The following is a 20,305-nucleotide window of genomic DNA, read 5'->3' on the forward strand; positions in this document are numbered from 1 at the left end:
CTTACCTTATGTCCGGCCAGAACTTGAAAATAACATTTAACGCAGCACAGTACTTAAACAAAATGGTTCGGTTGAGATCTGCATATGTTGGACTGATTGGGGTAGATTGCAAGGGCGACTCCAAAATATATTTTTATCATATTTTATCTATATCTTAAATGATTGTACACTATTACAATTTCATTTTAGATTGTATTTTATTCCCATCTCATTTTAAATCATATTTTATTCTAATTCCATTTTAAACTGTATTTTATGAAATTCCATTTTAAATTGTTTTTGTCAAATTTTAGTAATAATTTGTTGCTGGAACTTTGCACTTTGATATGGCCCAAGGGCTAATCAATAAATACCTATGAGAGATATTTGGTACTGAACATAAAACAGCTGACTGGCACACTGCCAGCAATCTGACTCCATATTTGCAGCTAATCTCCTTGTTTTAACAGCACACATGCACCCCTATTGTCTGCACTTGGGACAGATTGCTTCCCTCCTTCGAATGCCACTGACATCATTAGAATAGCCCCCTTCCTAATTCTTACCTTTCAGAGGCATCAGACTAAAGTAAAAACATCCTTCAGTTGAGCTCTGCACCTGGTGACTGCATCTTTGCAGTTTTCAGAAAGAGATTTGCCACTATGACTTCTCAGTCTTGGCAACAGTCCTGGAGTTTCCAGGTAATCACCCAAGTATTAGCTAGAGTTGACCCTACTTAGCTTCCAGAATCAGCCTTGTTTGCTTAGATACTACGGCAGGGGTCTTCAAACCTGGACCTTTTATGACTTGTGGACTTCAACTCCCAGAATTCCTCAGCCAGCAAGATGGAGGAAGCTATATTAAAGGAATACTAAACCAAGAATTATATTTGGTCCTATGGCTTCTACTTCTCGCTTATATTAATAAAGCCACAACCCCAATTTGCATTGTTGTTACCAATTCATTTGGGATTAATTCCTTCAGGTAACAATAGATTTAACATAAAGGTAGTCTTCATTTAGTAACTGCCTCATACAGCAACAGTTCAATTACAGCAGTGATGAAAAAGTAAGTCTGCTATCTTTCCTTGCATATATAACCTTCACTGGTCTGTAAAGCAAAGGAAAGCTGATGTAAGATTGTAAACACAGCTGTGGTATCAGCCCAGATCTCCGGTCCTTTCGTCATGACCTCAAGACATACCTTTTCCAACAGGCCGACCTGGACTGATGATAAGGGTTTTTAATTATGTTTTTAATGTTTTTATTGGTTTTAGTGGGGCTTTGTGATAGTTTAATTTTTTAAATATTTGTATTCTGTATTTTATTGTTGTTAGCCGCCCTGAGTCCTTCGGGAGATAGGGCGGCATATAAGTCCCATAAAAGTAAAAGTAAGTAAAGTAGCAACTACTTCACTTAACAAATGAGTCTCGACTGGGGTTCCTAAATGAGATTCGCTCTCTTTCCATCCATCCATCCATCCATCCATCCATCCATCCATCCATCCATCCATCCATCCAACTTGTCACAATTATGTAAGTCTATTATAACAGATACCTGGTTTGGGTGGGTTTTTTTCCATGTTTGTGATTTTATATTTATTTATTTACTTATTGATTGATTGATTGATTGTTTAAAAAGAGAACAAGGACAACTGGATCAAGAATAGACTGATCTGTTTCATCTCAACATATAGCTGCTGTACCAGATTGTGCACTTTCTATGTTTGAAGGAATAATTTAGGCATCCTTTTGTCCTTCAAGGAAGATTTGCAAAATGCAGAGGATTCTGTTAAGGATCTTAGGATACATGTTCACAGTAGGCTAAAGAATGAATTGAGAACCTTCTCCAGAATATACCCAATTTCCCAACAGTGTAGAGAGGTTCAGCTATTTTTCAGAGCATAACTGCTGTTCCTTTCTTTGAAGAACATCTCATTAACTTTCCTAGGAGCTTAATCTGAAACATCACCCCTCCATCACAAAGTTCTGAACTTCCATCAGTCTTATAGGACAAGATGCAGACATCTTTAGACTCTTTGTCCACTTTAATTCTCTACTGCCAAAGAAGGCAAGTCCAGAAATCTCGAAAAGAGAGTGGGAGGTGGAAATAAAAAAATATCAAAAAGAATATAAGAAATGGACTAATTTTTACCAGTGACTTCATCCAGACTTTCTGCTGTGAGATGATCATTCTGGTTCACCCATTCTCCATTGCACTTGAAGTAGATCTGAGTGGCTGGGTTGGCTCTGCAGGTCAGTTCCACGGGCTTGTTCTTCACTATGTAGGCATCTTGTGGTTCCAAGAGGAAATTGGGGAGGGACTCTGCAGGTGCTGATGGGAAGGAATCTGGCAGTACATCTCCATACTCAATCCCTATAAGAAAAGGGGGGAAAAGAAAGATAGTTGCGTCTATTAGTAATCTAACTTCATATTCAGCTATTGGTTCACCATTTTAAAGCAGCGTTTCTCAACCCCCGCATGTTCAGATTCAGTGGACTTCAGCTCCCAGAATTCCACCACTCTGGAGTCCACCCAGCTTAAATTTGTAGAGGTTGAGCAACACAGCTTTAAAAGATGACAACACAGCTTTAAAAGATGACTCCAGACAGTAAAAAAAGGTTTTCTGTCTCTTGCTGTCTCCATTTTGAAATTTAATATTGTTCATGCCTTTTGCCTAATTTACACCAAGAACTAATGGTAAACCAGTCCTACATGAAGAAGCAAAAGCGAAGGAGAAAGAAGAGTGCTGTGTTCTCACAATATTTTTTTTTTGCTATCAGCAGACAAACCATACTTTTATTAGGCTGAAATCATTCTGGTTGGTCACTTTTTTGCCTTAACACATTAAAATGTAAGTTATGACTGAATAAATATTCCTAATAGGTCTGCAAATGAAAAAGTGCTATAACCAAACTTTATAAATATATTAGCTTTATAGAGCAAAATTGTTGCTCAGAAATAAATTCAATGGATCTTAGTAAATCATAGTTACCTCAAAGACAGAACTTGATAACATCAAAAGATTTGCATATGGCTTCAGACATTGCTCTGTTTTTTTTCTCTCTCTCTCTCCTCTTATCAACAGCAAGGGTAAATAACTCTAAAGTGCTCTGAATATGCTAAAGCACTCTGCAGATGTTAAATATCATTCTGACTCCCAAGTGTGGATAGACTTACTGTGCTACAAGAAGGCGATAACAGTGGCATGATAAAGTGAAGTCAGATTGTCAGGTCTTGGAGTCACAGACTATCTAGGAAAGGAAGCTTTATTCCCAGCATTGAGTTTTGAAGAGAAAAATGCCTTCAGGCTCTCCTTATTCCATACATTCTGATCTCAAGAGAAAGGCAGTATTTATGATACAACTGGCAAATAATCCAGAGGAGATTTCTCCTATGAATCAGTGGTTAAAGACGCTGAGCTTGTCAGCTGGAAACCTGACAGCCCAGGTTCGAGACCTGAGTGCCACATGATGGGGTGAGCTCCCTTTACTTGCCCCACCTAGCAGTTCAAAAGCATGCAAATACCAGTAGATAAACAGGAACCACTTCAATGGGAAGGTGTATTCCATGCACCTCGCTGTATACCCATATTGTCCTATAGCAGGGGTGTCAAACTCAATTTCACTGAGGGCTGCGTCAGCATTGCGGTTGCCCTCAGGGGACCAGGTGGGTATGGCCAGGGTGGGCGTGGCCTACTGGGTGGGCGTGGCTAGAGTGCGTATGGCCTACTGGGTGGGCATGGCCAGCTCTATATCGTTCGCATCAAGGGTGCCTATGGGGGCCTGGGCAGGAGTGGGACAGATCTGAGGGTCTCTGGACCAGGGACAAGGCAGAGGGGGCCGTTCCCTCACTGTTTCCAGGATGGCTTCGCGGGCCACATGAAACCACTTCGCGGGCCGGATCTGGCCCCCGGGCCTTGTGTTTGACATGTCTGTCCTATAGCGTCTTTGAACAATGCTGACTCCTTTGCTTAAGAAACGGAGATCAGCACTGCCTCCTCCCCCCCGCCCCCCGAGTCAGACATGATAGATGGGGAAACATTTACCTTTAATAGCCCTAAAGCATGGAAAATCTTCTCAAATGAAACAAAAGTCCGATCAAAAACAAGTACTTCATATCCATAGTCTATTAGGCAAGATTGTTTTGACTAGAATTATGACTATTTGGAGATTCCCCCTTCCCCCTTAAATGAGCATGGATGTGATCAGTTATCAGCAGTGCTTTTTTTGTAAAAGAAAAAGGTGCCGGAACTCACACATGTCATACAACCCGCCTTGCCTACCCTATAAGGTTCTATCCAAAAAAGGTGCCGGAACTCCGTTCTGAGCGTTCTATGAGAAAAAAAGCCCTGGTTATCAGTTATCTGGGCTGATAATGCAAATTACCAATGTCTGTGCTATTTGAGGATCATGGGAGTTGGTAGACCCATAAAACTAGAGGCCCAGATTTTGGAAGTATGGGTGAAAGTAAAATAGTTATGCTTTGGGGTACTTTTTCACCATGACATCATTCAAACATTGGATGCATCAAGAATCTCCTTTTTTTACCTGACAATCAGATTTTAGGAGTGGGTGAGACTCACAATCAACAAGAACTACTGGGCATGTTTTTGTTACATTGATTTTTTAAAAAAAGCATTGAAGGGTAAGTGTGGTCTACATTTAGAGAGTTGGGAGGCAGACATACATTATACTATTACAAATGTAGATCTGGAGTTAAACCTTGAGTTTGAAGGTTGGTCTTGCATCCCCCAAATGAATGGAAAGCATCGAGTTGGTACCTGGAAATTAAAAGAATGCAGGATGCATTTTGCTTCCCACTCAAAGCTGAATAAGGTCACCTTCCTTAGCCATATCTCAAATTATGACTGTTGAGGAGGCCCATAAAAGAAGAAGGTTAAATCGTTGAGATTGTTGAAACACGTAATGGCCAACATTTTATTTTTTTTTAAAAAAAAATAGGGCTCAAGAGGCCACCATGATGAAAAAACTTAATGCACTTTCCTTGCAAGGACTTGGCAAAAACCCTTAGCCTGCTTCTAAGTAAGGCAGCGATAGAACCATATGAAATCACCAGAGAAGCTTGTCACTGCCTGGCCACAGTTCAGGATAGCTTTTTCTTGGGAGTCTTCAGGAAGCACAATGGAGCAGACCCAAAGCAGCCTGAGATGCCTCCTGAGCAAAACCCTCTTCTCAGAAATGTATACTGTACATGCAGCCATTTAAAATCCATTTAGGAAAATTGACTTTCCATTTCCATTTTAACATAGCACTAGGGAAAGCAGTAGGACATTTGTCATAATCCATTAACTGCTCTTTTGGAAACAGCAAATTAAACTCCAAACTAATCTCTGTGAGTGTGTTTGCGTGCACACAGGCATGTGCTCTTTAGTTTTTCTGCTCTCTATTGCTGCCAGGTGTCCCCACCGCTCCCCCTTAATTTCATTTTCAGCTCTATAATTTTCTCTGAACCTTACCAATTATATGGGGGGGGGAGCTGGTAATTGAGGCACACAATACCCTCCCGGTGTGCCCTTGTGAAGCCGCTGTACAACAGCAGCCCCGAGTTGGTAAGAATGGAATGGTAAGAGCAAAAAGCTTAAATCCAGACAAGACAGTCTTATGATGAATGGGCTTTTCTGGAGCTAATTTGAAAATGCTTGCCCAAGATCATTAGAAAGAATAAAAGGCCCCGTTCAGCGCAGGTCCCAGAGCTAATAGAAATAAAGTGGTTGTTGCTGTTTATTCTTCGAAATGGGCTATGGTTTGAATAGAAGCAAAATCATCATCATCATCATCATCATCATCATCATCATCATCATCATCATCATCATCATCTCAGTAGGGCAGTATTTTTCCCCCCTCTATTGTCTTTCAATCTCAGTTTGTAATATTACAGCATCTTGTTATGTTCTCCACTTGGTTTTCATTAATTCAGATGTCTCCAGAAGTTGCCACATCAGTGACCCTTGCCTTGATACCCATAATAGTAACGGTGGTATATTATGCTCTAAGTGCCTATGAATTTGAATTCTCAAACAAAGCCAAATTTTGATCTCTGCATGTGATACCGGTAGCGTTTGCATATATGGCAGTAAAGTCAACTTTTCTATTTAAAAGTGGACAATTTTTTCAACTCTTATTAATAGGTTCAGTACTGTTTGAGTGACTTTATTACAATTCCAGTATATTGATCCTTAGTTTCATTCTTGGTTTCCTATTAAATGCTTGGTGCAGTGCCAAAAGGATTCACATCATCATCATCATCATCATCATCATCATCATCATCATCATCATCATCATCATAAGTTGGAAGGGACCTTGGAGGTCATCTAGTCCAAACCCCTGCTCAGGCAGGAAACCCTATACCATTTCAGACAAGTGGCTGGCCAGTCTCTTCTTAAAAACCTCCAGTGTTGGAGCATTCACCACTTCTGGAGGCAGGTTGTTCCACTGGTTAATTGTTCTAACTGTCAGGAAGTTTCTCCTTAGTTCTAGGTTGCTTCTCTCCTTGACTAGTTTCCATCCGTTGCTTCTTGTCCTGCCTTCGGGCCCTTTGGAGAATAGCTTGACTCCCTCTTCTTTGTGGCCAACCCCTGAGATACTGGAACACTGCTATCATGTCACCCCTCACCTTCTCTTCATTAAACTGCACATACCCAATTCCAGCAACTGTTCCCTATATGTTTTAGCCTCCAGTCCCCCAATCATCTTTGTTGCTCTTCTCTGTACTCTTTCTACATTTGAACTCTCCGGACTCAATGCTATGAATCTTGGAAAAGAATACTCTATTTGGAACAAATATTTTATAGCAACTCCATCTTGAATCCAAGGTCTTCGGCTTGAATCAAAATAAATGAAGTAATGTGCTTGAGGTGGAAAAAAAAAGAAATTTTGATTGTGGGCTTTACCAATTAGATAGATTTGGTGTTATTAAATGGCTAGTTTATATTATTTTGTAAAAGTAAAAAGTTGAGGTTTGAAGTTGATACTCTACTGCGTCAAAGGAAGTCAGAAGTCAATGTCTCCCCCCTTTTTTTCTCTCCCTAACCTCACTTCTCTACTCACTTTTCTCTTCCCCATCTTTTCCACTTACTTTGTATTTCGATTGTATCATATATTATAAACTAATAAAACTTTGTACAGAGAAAAAAAACAATTACTAAAATAAATGAAGTAAGCATCTGTGATATTAATTTGGTCAAACAGAATAAGAATACAGAAGTCAAACATATAAACACACACCCACGCACACATGGGCAAAATCCTTCCTTTTAATTTTTTCTTCACTTTATATAGTACTAGCTTCCTCTGGGTCAAGGGTTGGCAACAATGATAACTTTATGACCTGTTGACTTCAACACTCAGAATTTCTGAGCCAGCACCACTAGCTCATGAATTCTCTGAGTTGAAGTCCACAGGTTATAAAGTTGCAATAGTTGTCTCTCCCTGGTCTGGGCAATGTTCTCCTCCAGGAAAGAATGACATGTGAAGGACATGGTGGCTTAGCAGTTAAGATGCTGGGCTTGTCAACTGGAGGGTTGGCAGTGTGAGACCCAAGTACCACGTCAATCTAGCAGTTTGAAAGTATGCAACTGCAAGTGGATAAATAGGTACCACTTCAACGGGAAGGCAATAATGTTCTGTGTACCTTGGTGAATAGTCATGCTGACCACATGACCACAGAAGCATTTTCAGACAATGCTGGTTCCCTTGGCTAGGAAACAGAGATGAGCACCAACCCCTAAAATGGGACATCACTGGACAGGGGAAACCATTAACTTTCTATAACATGTGAACCAAACCCAGGAAAAAACTGTGTTTCAATTATTCTGCCCAAAAATTTGGGGAAGGTATACAATTTTCTCCCTCACAGGGATTGCCACTGCTGCAATGATAGTTACAGAATAGCTGTTATCTGGCATTCTAAGTTCACCCTGTGAAATGCAACCCATTACACCAGGGGTGGAGATCCTTGGCTCTTTTATGATTGGTGGACTTCAACTCCCAGAATTCCTGAGCCAGCAGGAAGTTGAAGTCCACCAGTCATAAAAAAGCCAAGTTTTCCCACCCCTGCATTACACTGTACATGGGGGGAAAGTTGGTTGAAATATTGTACACTCAAGGTAAGCACTGAGCACTAGGGAGACAAACCTCAACTCAACCCCAAAAGCTGGTAATACATACCCCTTTCTATCTACCATCTCCCTGACAGGAAAGCAGAAACATAGATAAGGCACATAAATATTGATTGCTCTCTCCACTGCCTCTCATTCATCTGCCTGTGGAAAAAAGGCATTTATGTTCCATGCTTGAGCTGCAGGCTGTTTTTATGACTTTGTTTTACAGCTTTAATGCCGGGATCATTTATAAAGCAGGTTTGTATATAAAGAATGTAAACATTAGAAATCCATTAGTCTCTTAAAGTGTGTCTGGCAAAATTCTCCCCCCCCCCAAGTCACTTCCCTCCCACCTCCCATTTGGTAATCTTTATGTCCTCTCTCCAGGAGGGCCAGGAGGAATTTCAAAAGATTACAAGTACTTAAAAGATATATTATCCTTGGCCACGGATGTTATACTGGCCTGAAGCTACCAATTACATTTTTTTCCCACTGCTGTTTGCTTTACTTTATTTTTATTTTGCTGAAGTGTTTGTGTGTTTGCAAACCAAACTTCTGATTTGAAACCCAAGGACTTGGAGCTCACCGCACAATACTTTGCAATCTGGACGTGTGCGCTTCTTTGCTACGGAATGGACCTCTGGAGTACAATATTATTCGTATTTTAGCTCATAGCAACTCCAGAGGATGCTTAGGCTATTGTTTAAAGAGCTCGTAAAACTAAGAATACAGTAACAGAGTTGGAAGGGACCTTGGAGGTCTTCTAGTCCAGGGGTCCCTAACCCCTGGTCCGTGGACCAGTACCGGGCCACGGCATGCCAGCAACTGGTCAGCACAAACAAGCAAAGCCCTATCTGCAGGATGCAGGCAGCACACAAATCCACACCCCCTCCAGTCCGTGGAAAAAACTCTCTCCACATAACCGATCCCTGGTGTGCAAAAGGTTGGGGACCTCTGTTCTAGTCCAACCCCTGCTCAGGCAGGAAACCCTATATCTGAGGCAAATGGCTATCCAATCTCTTTTTAAAAACCTCCAGTGGTGGAACACCCACAATTTCGGGAGGCAAGCCGTCCCACTGTTTAAGATCTTTCTTATTTCTGAGCATCACACTCCACATGCATAATGTACACCCTTCATTTCAGAACAGTCTTATTCAATCAACATTTCTAGTAGCCAGACTGGTCCCGGAGAACAAAATGCATAAACAGTGAGCTTGGAACTTCAAGAAGACCATGGCAATTGCTATTTTAAGCAGCAGCCCCTTATCTTATTTCCCACCATCTCATAACATAAGGCTTGCTAACATCAGCCTTATTCAATCCACGTTGTGCCTTCATTTTATTACACATTTCTCTGAGTTGGGGTCAGCCAATAAAACTGAACAGGGAAGGTTGAGAAAATGTGCAACAGCATGACGGCATGTCCTTAGCTATTACAGGAAACCTAGTGATGCTTTTAGCTAAAGATGCGTAAACCTCTAGTTCTCTACTAGCATGATGTCTTTGCTCACAATCAACACTCTGAGGAGAAAGTCTGAATCATCAGAACATTGAAGAAATGACAAAGACTGAATGTTGCACATTTGAAGGACAAAAATTCAAAGATAGTGATAGAAGTATTACTATTGACTGGGCACTGAAATGTCTCCTCCCATATTATAAAACAAATGTGGTCACAGGAATGAAAGAAACACAAGGTAAAAGAGATGCCCCTTTTCCTTGTGCTGTCTAATGTTTCAAATGCAGAAAGCTGCTGAGTGCCTTTACTTGTTCTTCATTGTGTTTATTCATTTTTGAAATGTGATCTACCAATTTTGTCTTCTCCTGCTGGGAGACCAGCATGAAACCCATTAACTCATACAGCCATTGGGGCAACAAGGTGAGTTTTTCTTAAACACTTTGATCTTCAAGCCCCAACTTGCCTTCAGATGTAAGAACTTACTCTGTGTTGACAGTACATGGCAGGAAGACAAATCTCACACATGCTTCCACAACATGTGACTGTAAAAAAAAGTTAGCATGAATAGTCCATTCACTTATTCAGCTTTATGGCAGGAGATCGATCCACTTTTGCACAAGTTAATAAGCACATTCTTCTGAGGGAACGTCAGAATATCTTTAATCTAAAGAAAATTGAAGCACCCTTACTGCTTCTTTGCTGATTATAATTGGGGCTATCTGGTCATATGAAGTTGAGAGGGTTTTAGAGAAGAGAAAATTACCAATGAGTCAAGGCTCATTTATAGAAAATTGCATGCTTGTTGATTTTTACCCAAATTACTTTTCCCTCTTGGTCACCAGAATCCATCTCTAGCATTTCTGTTCATCCAAAAATTCACCTAGTGCAGGGGTAGGCGACCTTGGCTCTTTTATGACTCGTGGACTTCAACTCCCAGAATTCCTGAGCCAGCCATGCTGAGGGGAAAGAGAGAGGTTTCCAAGCTGAGCCATGTTGGCTCAGGAATTCTGGGAGTTGAAGTCCACGAGTCATAAAAGAGCCAAGGTTGCCTACCCCAGACCTAGTGACTTCAGAGAAGAACTGGCACCTAACCTGACTCTAAGGGCTTCTAAGATTTTTTTCTAGGCTTCAGAATTTGTTTGGAGACAACTATATAGTTGTGAGCTTGTGTTTTAGAACTCTGTGTCTCCAGCTGGCCAATTCTAAGAACTTGAAAAATGAATTCAGTAAAGTTATAAATTGTACAGAGACTCAAACAAACACAGGTTTCATGTAGCTTTAATGGGAACTGCTTGCCTGGTAAGTTCCCTAAGTAGAAATTTATGTCCAGAATTAGATTGTTGAGGAAGCCTCAATTCAAAACTCAGTTTGGTTTTTATCTAAGTGTCCAATGAAAGAAAGGGACAGACCAGTATCTGGTCCATCAATGTATGCATCTAAACAATTTTGCTGTAGGCAAAATTGTTACTTGTTCAAAATGCAATTCCATCCTAAAGATCCCCACCTCATTTCTGTGACTTAATTTCTTTGCTGTAGAGAGAGAGAGAGATGGGGATCAGGGAAGGAGGGAAGAGAGGAGGTCAGTAAAAACTTGTAAAAAACAAACAAACAAACCCCAAAGCCTTGCCTACTAGGAATCTTATATCCTGTTGTTGTTGTTAGTTGCCAAGTCGTGTCCAACCCATCGCGACCCTATGGACAATGTTCCTCCAGGCCTTCCTGTCCTCTACCATCTTCTGGAGTCCATTTAAGCTCACGCCTACTGCTTCAGTGACTCCATCCAGCCACCTCATTCTCTGTCGTCCCCTTCTTCTATTGCCCTCAACCTTTCCCAGCATTAGGCTCTTCTCCAGTGAGTCCTTCCTTCTCATTAGGTGGCCAAAGTATTTGAGTTTTAGCTTCAGGATCTGGCCTTCCAAAGAGCAGTCAGGGTTGATCTCCTCTAGGACTGACCGGTTTGATAGCCTTGCAGTCCAAGGAACTCGCAGGAGTCTTCTCCAGCACCATAGTTCAAAGGCCTCAATTCTTTGGCGCTCAGCCTTTCTTATGGTCCAGCTTTCACTGCCATACATTGCAACTGGGAAGACCATAGCCTTGACTATACGCACTTTTGTTGACAGGGTGATGTCTCTGCTTTTTAGTGTGCTGTCTAGATTTGCCATGGCTTTCCTCCCGAGGAGCAAGTGTCTTTTAATTTCTTGGCTACAGTCCCCATCTGCAGTGATCTTGGAGCCCAGGAAAATAAAATCTGTCACTACCTCCATTTCTTCCCCATCTATTTGCCAGGAATTGAGAGGGCCGGATGCCATGATCTTGGTTTTCTTAATGTTTAGTTTCAACCCAAGTTTTGCACTCTCCTTCTTCACTCGCAACAAGAGGCTCTTTAGTTCCTCTTCACTTTCTGCCATTATATCCTACAATTTTACAATGATGGGGTGTGAAGCTTTTCGTGGTGCACCCTGGATAGTGCGACAGCGTGAACTAAATGAACTAGCAACTTCTGGCAGCCAGGCTACTCTGTAGATTTTTCCTGGTTTTCAAAATACATGGCAATGAAAACAAAAACAAAAAAAATTGGACCTTTTCAAGACCAAATGACAAGAGAGATTGGGAATATTATTCAAATTTGCCAAATCACCGTCAAAAGGAAAGCCAAATGGGTTGCTGAACATCCAGTCATAGGAAGACGTATAAATGACTCCACAAAAATGTGGCCAGACTTTGAGCTACCAGAGCAGCAACGGACAATCCTGAATAGGATTTGCACCTCACACGGCATCTGCTGGGACTCTCAGTATAAATAGGGCACAGTATCCTCCCCTCAGTGTGACCGCAGAGTCCCTCCTCAAACTGTAGGTCACATAGTGCCTGGCAGTAAGCTGAAGGCATATACCAGTCCAGTATCTGATTTTTTAAAATATAAATGATACTATGCTTCAGTGGTTAGATAGGGTAGGCAACCTTGGCTCTTTTATGACTTGTGGACTTCAACTCCCAGAATTCCTGAGCCAGCTGGCTCAGGAATTCTGGGAGTTGAAGTCCACGAGTCATAAAAGAGCCAAGGTTGCCTACCCCTGGCCTAGACATTGGTATTTGAACATTTTAATATTTATATTTTATTGTGTTTTATTAATCTAGATGAAATGTTACTATATATTGCTAGTCCATATATGATATGCCATAAGTTAAATACATAAATAAATCCACAGGGATCAAAAAAAGAAAAGAAAAGAAAAAGAATATCCTGCCACCAGAGGCAATATGAAAATGAAGGCTTAAAAACATAATAATACCTTTAAGGACTGATCAGTAACTTTGATGGGATTTTTCATAAAGAGTATGCCCAGGATCTTAAACTGACAAAAGCAGTTGCAGAAGTCTTAATGTTTTACCCTTTTGAATTTCAATGTACACTTCACCACAATGGCCCTAGCTTAAAAACCCTTAAATAAAACATATAAAATGCTAGATGAATAATACAGCTGACAATGGAGGACTAAGACGAACTGCCGGAGCAAAGCACCTTATGTAAGTTGCAGAAAGAAGCAAATAATAATAATGATGATAACAGAGGATGCAGAGGGAAGGATATAAAAAATTATTAAATTAAATTTAGATTAAAAATAAATAAAAATCAAATCAAATAATAATAACAAAAATAATAAAGATATTATAAAGAAAACAAAACCACTGGAGGTTTTTTTTGTGTCAGTTTTTTTATGTTCCTATGATACTGGGATAATAACTGCAAGGGTAGAGGTGAGTCCGTAGGGCAGATTTTTAATGTAAGGTATGGAAACAGTTTTTCATATCCTTCATTCCTAACTCCGTGGTTCATTACAGCCCGCCCGCCCACCCACTGCATGGGAAATTTCTCCTATTCTTCACTCAGCCGATGTTCTCAGTGGGGGGAAAATCCATTTATTATTTTGCAGGGAAGGGAGGGCTGAAGTACCCTCCCTTTCCCACATTCACGCATACTGCATTGTGTGGGCCAAAGAACTGATGATCTTGGCCTCTATTCATTAAAATGCTTTCTAAAACCTCTTACATCAAAACAAAACAAAACTATTTGCTGTCAAATAAAAGTTGATGAGTTTGGGAAAAGCAGTTGACCTACTGAACTCACCCAACCACACCCAAGGAATATTTAACGGTTCTCATTTCTCCATGTTATTTTTCCATTGCACTAGAAAGCAGACATTCTCCAATCCTTTTATACCGGCCAAAAATAGCAAGAGGAATTAGGGGTATCAGATCTTGACTGCGAAAATCTGGAAGGCTACTACATGAACTCACTAGTTCAGTGTTCCTCAACCTTGGCAACTTGAGGATGTCTGGACTTCAACTCCCAGAATTCCTCAGCTAGCATGGCTGACTGTGGAATTCTGGGAGTTGATATCCAGACATTTTCAAGTTTCCAATATTGAAAAACGCTTGAAAGAGATACAGAAAATGTTCACTTTGCTATCATCTAGTGATTACGTGGATTACTGACAACCAGGTCTAAGAACTCCAGAAGTGCAGGTACTCCTTGTTTAACAGCAGTCTTGTTTACTGATCTTTTGCAATTTTGATGGTGATGAAAAAGTAACCTTATGACCAATCCTCACATTCACTCTTTCACTGATTTGTAAAGCAAACAAAACCTAAAGATCACAAACAGTCACAGTTTCACTTAGTGACTGCTTCACAACACAGTGCTAGGCTGCATTAACAGAGAGACAGAATCAAGATCACGTGAAATGTTAATACCACTTTACAATGCCTTGGTAAGGCCACACTTGGAATACTGCATCCAGTTTTGGTCACCAAGATGTAGAAAAGATGTTGAGACTCTAGAAAGAGTGCAGAGAAGAGCAACAAAGATGATTAGGGGACTGGAGGCTAAAACATATAAGGAACGGCTGCTGGAATTAGACATATCTAGTTTAATGAAGAGAAGGATGAGGGGGGGCATGATAGCAGTGTTCCAATATCTCAGGGGCTGCCCCAAAGAAGAGGGAGTCAAGCTATTCTCCAAAGCACCTGAAAACAGGACAAGAAGCAACGGATGGAAACTAATCAAGGAGAGAAGCAACCTAGAACTAAGGAGAAATTTTCTGACAGTTGGAACAATTAATCAGCGGAACAACCTGCCTCCAGAATGCTCCAACACTGGAAGTTTTTAAGAAAAGACTGGACAGCCATTTATCTAAAATGGTACAGGGCAGGGGTCTTTAAACTTGGCCTTTTCATGATTTGTGGACTTCAACTCCCAGAATTCTATGACTATTGGTACTACCCTTGCTTGCCTTTGCCACAGTCTTTCTATTTCTATTTGTAGGTCTTTGTATTTTGTTATCTTCTCCAGTTCTTTCTCATCTATTATGCTGTCTCCAGGCCCTGCCATGTCCACTATCCAGACTTTTTGGTCTTTCTTATCGACAATTGTTGAGTCTGGGGTGTTATGTTGCAGGTGCTTGTCTGTTTGAATACTGAAGTCCCAGAGCAGTTTAACTTTATCATTTTGTATGACTTTCTCTATTTTATGATCTATTTTATTATATTATTATTATTATTACTACTACTATTACTACTACTACTATTGAGCAAGTTGCCAGCCCCGAGTGTGGTCACTAAACAAGGACCACCTGTAATACAAAAGGGCCTAAGACAAGCAATGGAAAAGATGTTTGTGAAGCATTCAGCAGAAGTAAGCCCAGAAACACATCTAGGGCACATTTGTACAGGAAATTCTGACTTGTCAAATGGCCTGTATCAGCATCTATTTTTTTATGACCTCCGAGATGACCACACCAGGAATGTCGTCCTCTTCCCAGCTCAGTACAGTACATAACTGAGCAGTGAATCTTGATTTGGGGAGACCTGGTTTAAAGTATGCTGGAAAACGTTAACCTTTCAGACTGGGATTGCAGTCAGGGCAAAGCGCAGAGATTTTTCCTGGCCCAAAGTTCTGAGCAGCAGCAGTTAAAAAGAGCAGTTCCCCTGCTCAAGAGATAGCTTGGGTTGCAATTTCTTAGAATAACTTTAACATTTTAGTGCAAATAGTTAGAACCAAGTGTATATCTCACTACAGATAGTCCTCAAATTAGGACCACAATTGACCCCAGCCTTTACAGTATGTTACCAAGTGAAATATTTACGTGGGTTTTGCCCCACTTTATAACCTTTCTTGCAACAGTTGCTAAGTGAATTATCAGAGTTGTTAAGTTAGTAACACAGTTGTTAAGTTAGTCTAGTTTCCCCATTGACTTTGTCAGAAGGCTGAAAAAGCTGATCACATGACCCCAGGACACTTCGACCGTCATAAATATGAACCAATTGCCTTTGATCATGTGACCATGGGGATGCTGCAATAGTTGTGTGAAAAATGGTCGTAAGTCACTCTTTTCAATGGTGTTGTAACTTTGAATGGTCACTAAATGAACTCTTGTAAATCGAGGATTACGTATGCTTACTTTATTTACTTAACACTACCTGTATTAAAGGACGCGGTGGCTCAGTGGGTTAGGACGCTGAGCTTGTCGATCAGATGGTCGGCAGTTTGGCGGGTCGAATCCCGAGTGCCGCGTAACAGAGTGAGTGCCTGTTACTTGTCCCAGCTTCTGCCAACCTAGCAGTTCGAAAGCATGTAAAAATGCAAGTAGAAAAATAGGGACCACCACGGTGGGAAGGTAACAGCGTTCCGTGCGCCTTTGGCGTCTAGTCATGCCGGCCACATGACCACGGAGACGTCCTCGGACAAGCGCTGGCTCTTCGGCTTTGAAACGGAGATGAGCACCGGCCCCTAGAGTCAGAAACGACTAGCACGCATGTGCGGGGGAACCTTTACCTTTACCTTTTTACCTGTATTAAGCATTTATCGGTTTGATGAGAGAATATGCATAGAAACTTTGTGTCATTCGTATCAAGACAGATTCTACTTGATTTGGTTCCATGCCAGGTTCAGGACTGTGAAATCAAGAAAAAAAAATAGATTCTGATGGACAGATGAGCTGAACACATTCATTATTTCCACTGCACAAAGCATAAAACTATTTGAGGTGACAAACAATTACACATTTTTGTTTATCATGGAAAAACAAACACAAGCAAGTAAATACACGTAACTTCTGACCTATTTTGCTATATGCAGCCTATCAGAATGTTCTGTATGTAGTATGGTAGTGCCATATGGAGTAATGAAGATAGGAGATGAATAGGTGAGATTCTAAATGCTGAGAAGGGATGAGAGAGAGGAAGCACTGTCAAAGCATCAAAGTTGTTTGATGCACAAGCAGACAATATTCTGTTCCCCACCAAACCAGTATGTTGCAAAAGAGGTTATACTGAAGAGTGCTGAATTATTATTGTACCAAGATTCAACACTTTCTGGTTTCAGCTTGAGTGCATGGAATGATGACAGAAATGGAGCCATCTTGTCTATGCCTATCAAATCTGAGCTGCAGAAAACTGGGTGGCCACTAGCTGGCAGGCCCGAGCAGTGTGTGCTGCCAAATTGCTGCCATCTGGTGGTCAATTTGGATTTTTGCAAGCCAGTTCTGGCAACCCTAATCTGATCCCTCATTTTGTGGAGCAAACTTTCTTGTGCCAACCTTTCAACCAAGCATAGAAATACAGGGAAAACGCTTCAATTCTAGCTGCTCAGGATGACTGAAAGTGTGTCAGTTCTTATGGCTAGAAAACTACATTTCACAGAGACTTACACCATTGTACTGAACAAAACATTTGGGGATAATACACAAATTGCTGACAAAGTGATTTATATATTTAAAGTGTTTGAGGCCTCCTAAGAACTTAGTACCTCTTTTCCTCCAGTTTGCATCAACTGATCTCCCCAAGCCAAATCAGAAGAAGCTTTTCTAAGCTTACAATGTACTTGGTATGGAAAGCTGAAATGCAAATACATAGTAATAAGGGACACACTGATGAGTAAAATCCTATTAAACAGTTGTGAAGTAGGGAAAGAAATAATGTAGGTCTACCAGTTCCAGCCTTGTGTTCTCTTCACAACTTTCTAATCTTCTAATGCTCTTCTTTGCTTGCCACAAATTTCACAAGCAGCTCCGTGGAGAGATTTTGCTATTGCAAAATTTTGAATGTTCTCTCACAGCTGCCTCTTGCCTAGATTAGCAAAGGGCCAACTACTAAACCATCCTTTATTTCTTCCCATTTCCTCTCATCTAGATATGCAACTTTGATTATTCTCAGCATCTTCAGCCCTTTTCAATACTGCATCCTGAACTGAATCCTGAATCCATCAAAGGGATGGATCATTTAAAAATGATTTATTCCTTGGCTTAGCTTACTGCGTGCTGTTATTTTGCAGGATGCAATGGCTGAATTAGGGCTGCTACAGTACAAAATAATGCCATGTTCTGAAGTGATCTGGAGGGATATAAAAAAACATAAAAGTTCAATACTTCATTTAGGGAAAAGATTGGCTTTAAAAAGCCTCCTAGTTAATATTTAGCCCCCAAACAGAATGAACTCATGTATGAAGGACTTGCTCTTCTGTTTTATGGCCTGAAATGCAATCTTATGACTGAATACTTGATCATAAAAGACAATTGGGAGGATCTGGATTTAGTTTCTTTAATTCTTGAAATCTTTAGTTTCTAAGACATATATATATATATAGCGTTTGTCCGAGGACGTCTCCGTGGTCATGTGGCAAGCATGACTAGACGCCAGAGGCGCACGGAACGCTGTTACCTTCCCACCGTAGTGGTCCCTATTTTTCTACTTGCATTTTTACATGCTTTTGAACTGCTAGGTTGGCAGAAGCTGGGATGAGTAACAGGTGCTCACTCTGCTACGCGGCACTCGGGATTCGACCCGCCAAACTGCCAACCAAACTGTGTGTGTGTGTGTGTGTGTGTGTGTAATTTTTTTTGGCTTGCTAACAAAGAATAAAGGGAGACCGATATGATCATTTCAAACTTATTTGTTCTCATCAGTCAGCCAAACAAATAAGTTTGAAATGATCATATCGGTCTCCCTTTATTCTTTGTTAGCAAGCTAAAAAAATTTACACAAATATGAGCTGCCACTGCTGAAACAGGAAATAAGATTTGTCCCGTGTCTGGGACTAAGCAAGTGTATTCTGAATGCTTAACAAACATTTAACATATATATATGGATCATATATATATGATCCATGCCCCTATCCTCTGATATGTATTTATTAAGTTTGTGTGCCCTCCTTCTCATCTGATACGTAGTTTTATGTTCTTTTGAAGAATTGCATGTTGATTATGAAGAATTGGTTTATGATGTCATAAACTCCAGAAGAAATTTACGTAACTTTTCCTTTATTATTTTTGTGTGATAAAGCATCTGAGGCGAGGCTGATTCAGCAGCTGACTCTACAGATCCATAAGACAGATACTGGGCTTTTTCTAATAAGAGAATGAGTCAAGATGTTGGCTAATACAAGCTAGAGGCCAAGCACAACTAGCTAGCTACATTGCTAGCTTGAAGAGTCTATAGAATTTTAAGAGAAAAGGAAGTGGCATTAGACCCTCTCCTTATTGAACTGGGATTTCCTACTAATCCTGAATGCGAAATACACTAGCTCCGTTTCAGAGCAGCTGTCTGAAAAAGCCACAGGGAGGGGGGAAAAAGGCCTCTCCTTGTCACCGTGCTGAAATAAGGCGACATCAAGTGCTTCAGTTAATAGCTAGAGTTTACAAGAGAAGAAACAGCTCTATTGAGTCAAAGGAAACGGTTGCCTCTTCCTGTCTTTCTTCATGAGTAGAACAATGACTATCTAACATGACTGGAGCTTAATAATGCATGGGACTTAATAATGCATAACTCGGCAGACACCTTGCGCTCATGCTATTCAGTTCATTTACAGGCGTCACCAGAAACTGAATCTCCCATGTAGCTGCTTTATCCCCCAACTCTGAAAAGCACTAAAATAACGTAACCTCTATTTGCTTTTGACATGATTTATTTGTAAAGTCTGGCTGGCAGAGGAGAGATGCTGAGGCTAACAACAACGGAGCAGACATTTATTCTCCTACTTCACTAACCGTCCCAACCACACTCGTACACATTTACTGCCTCTCACACAATAGCCATTGAGTGCAGGGCAACCCATTAAAAAGGTCCTCTGGAGTTGTGAAGTTGTGATTGTTTTGCCCTACATCGTGTTTTTGCTTTGCCGGCACCAGTGGGTCAGGGCCTCCGTCACCCTCTGAATACCCACAGTCCTATTCAGCTCCCAAGACAATTCCCTCAGCAAGGGGTAAAAAACAAGAGAAGGAAAAGAGGGATCTCTTTCAGGATTGAGAAGGGTGGCGAAAGGCGAAGAAAGAAGAATCCTGCCTCCATCCCCCCACCCCCGGCAACAGATGAGAAGCTAGACCCTGAGAAAGAAAGAAAATAACTCAATACACGATACACATCAATAGATAGTGCTCAGAGCTTTCTGCTACATTGGTCAATTTAAGCGGCTCTCTTTGTGGTGACAAAAGACCTCTGTACACAAGCAATGTTTTGCCTGACCAACTTGTTCAATGAGCTGTGATTTATACACAGGATACAGATAGCCAGTGTGAAGGTACAAACCTGTTTCTCTTGCCTCTCCAGCCACTGCCCACCCCACAGTCTTCTTGTTTTCAGCTAGTTTCAGCCTGAGGTTAAGAGAACTGAGAATGCTGATGTCGTCATGATAAGAACTCCAGGGCCATTGTAGACCAGGATGAAGAAACATGAAACTTCAAGGCAAGAACA

At 40.9% G+C, this 20,305-nt stretch overlaps 1 protein-coding gene across 2 annotated transcripts in view; it reads right to left on the reverse strand.

The window, feature by feature from the left end:
• UNC5B (unc-5 netrin receptor B) overlaps positions 1–20,305 on the reverse strand; it is a gene marked incomplete at its 5' end in the record, with an annotated part of 216,946 nt that overhangs the window by 60,632 nt on the left and 136,009 nt on the right. For both annotated transcript variants that reach the window (XM_081328218.1, XM_081328217.1), the window contains one exon: positions 2,133–2,354. In XM_081328218.1, coding sequence (XP_081184344.1) covers positions 2,133–2,354 — 222 coding nt within the window. The remainder of the gene's footprint in view (positions 1–2,132; positions 2,355–20,305) is intronic.

The sequence above is a fragment of the Vipera berus genome (genome assembly GCF_964194415.1).
Source record: "Vipera berus genome assembly, chromosome: 5".
In the NCBI taxonomy this organism is placed as follows: Eukaryota; Metazoa; Chordata; class Lepidosauria; order Squamata; family Viperidae; genus Vipera; species Vipera berus.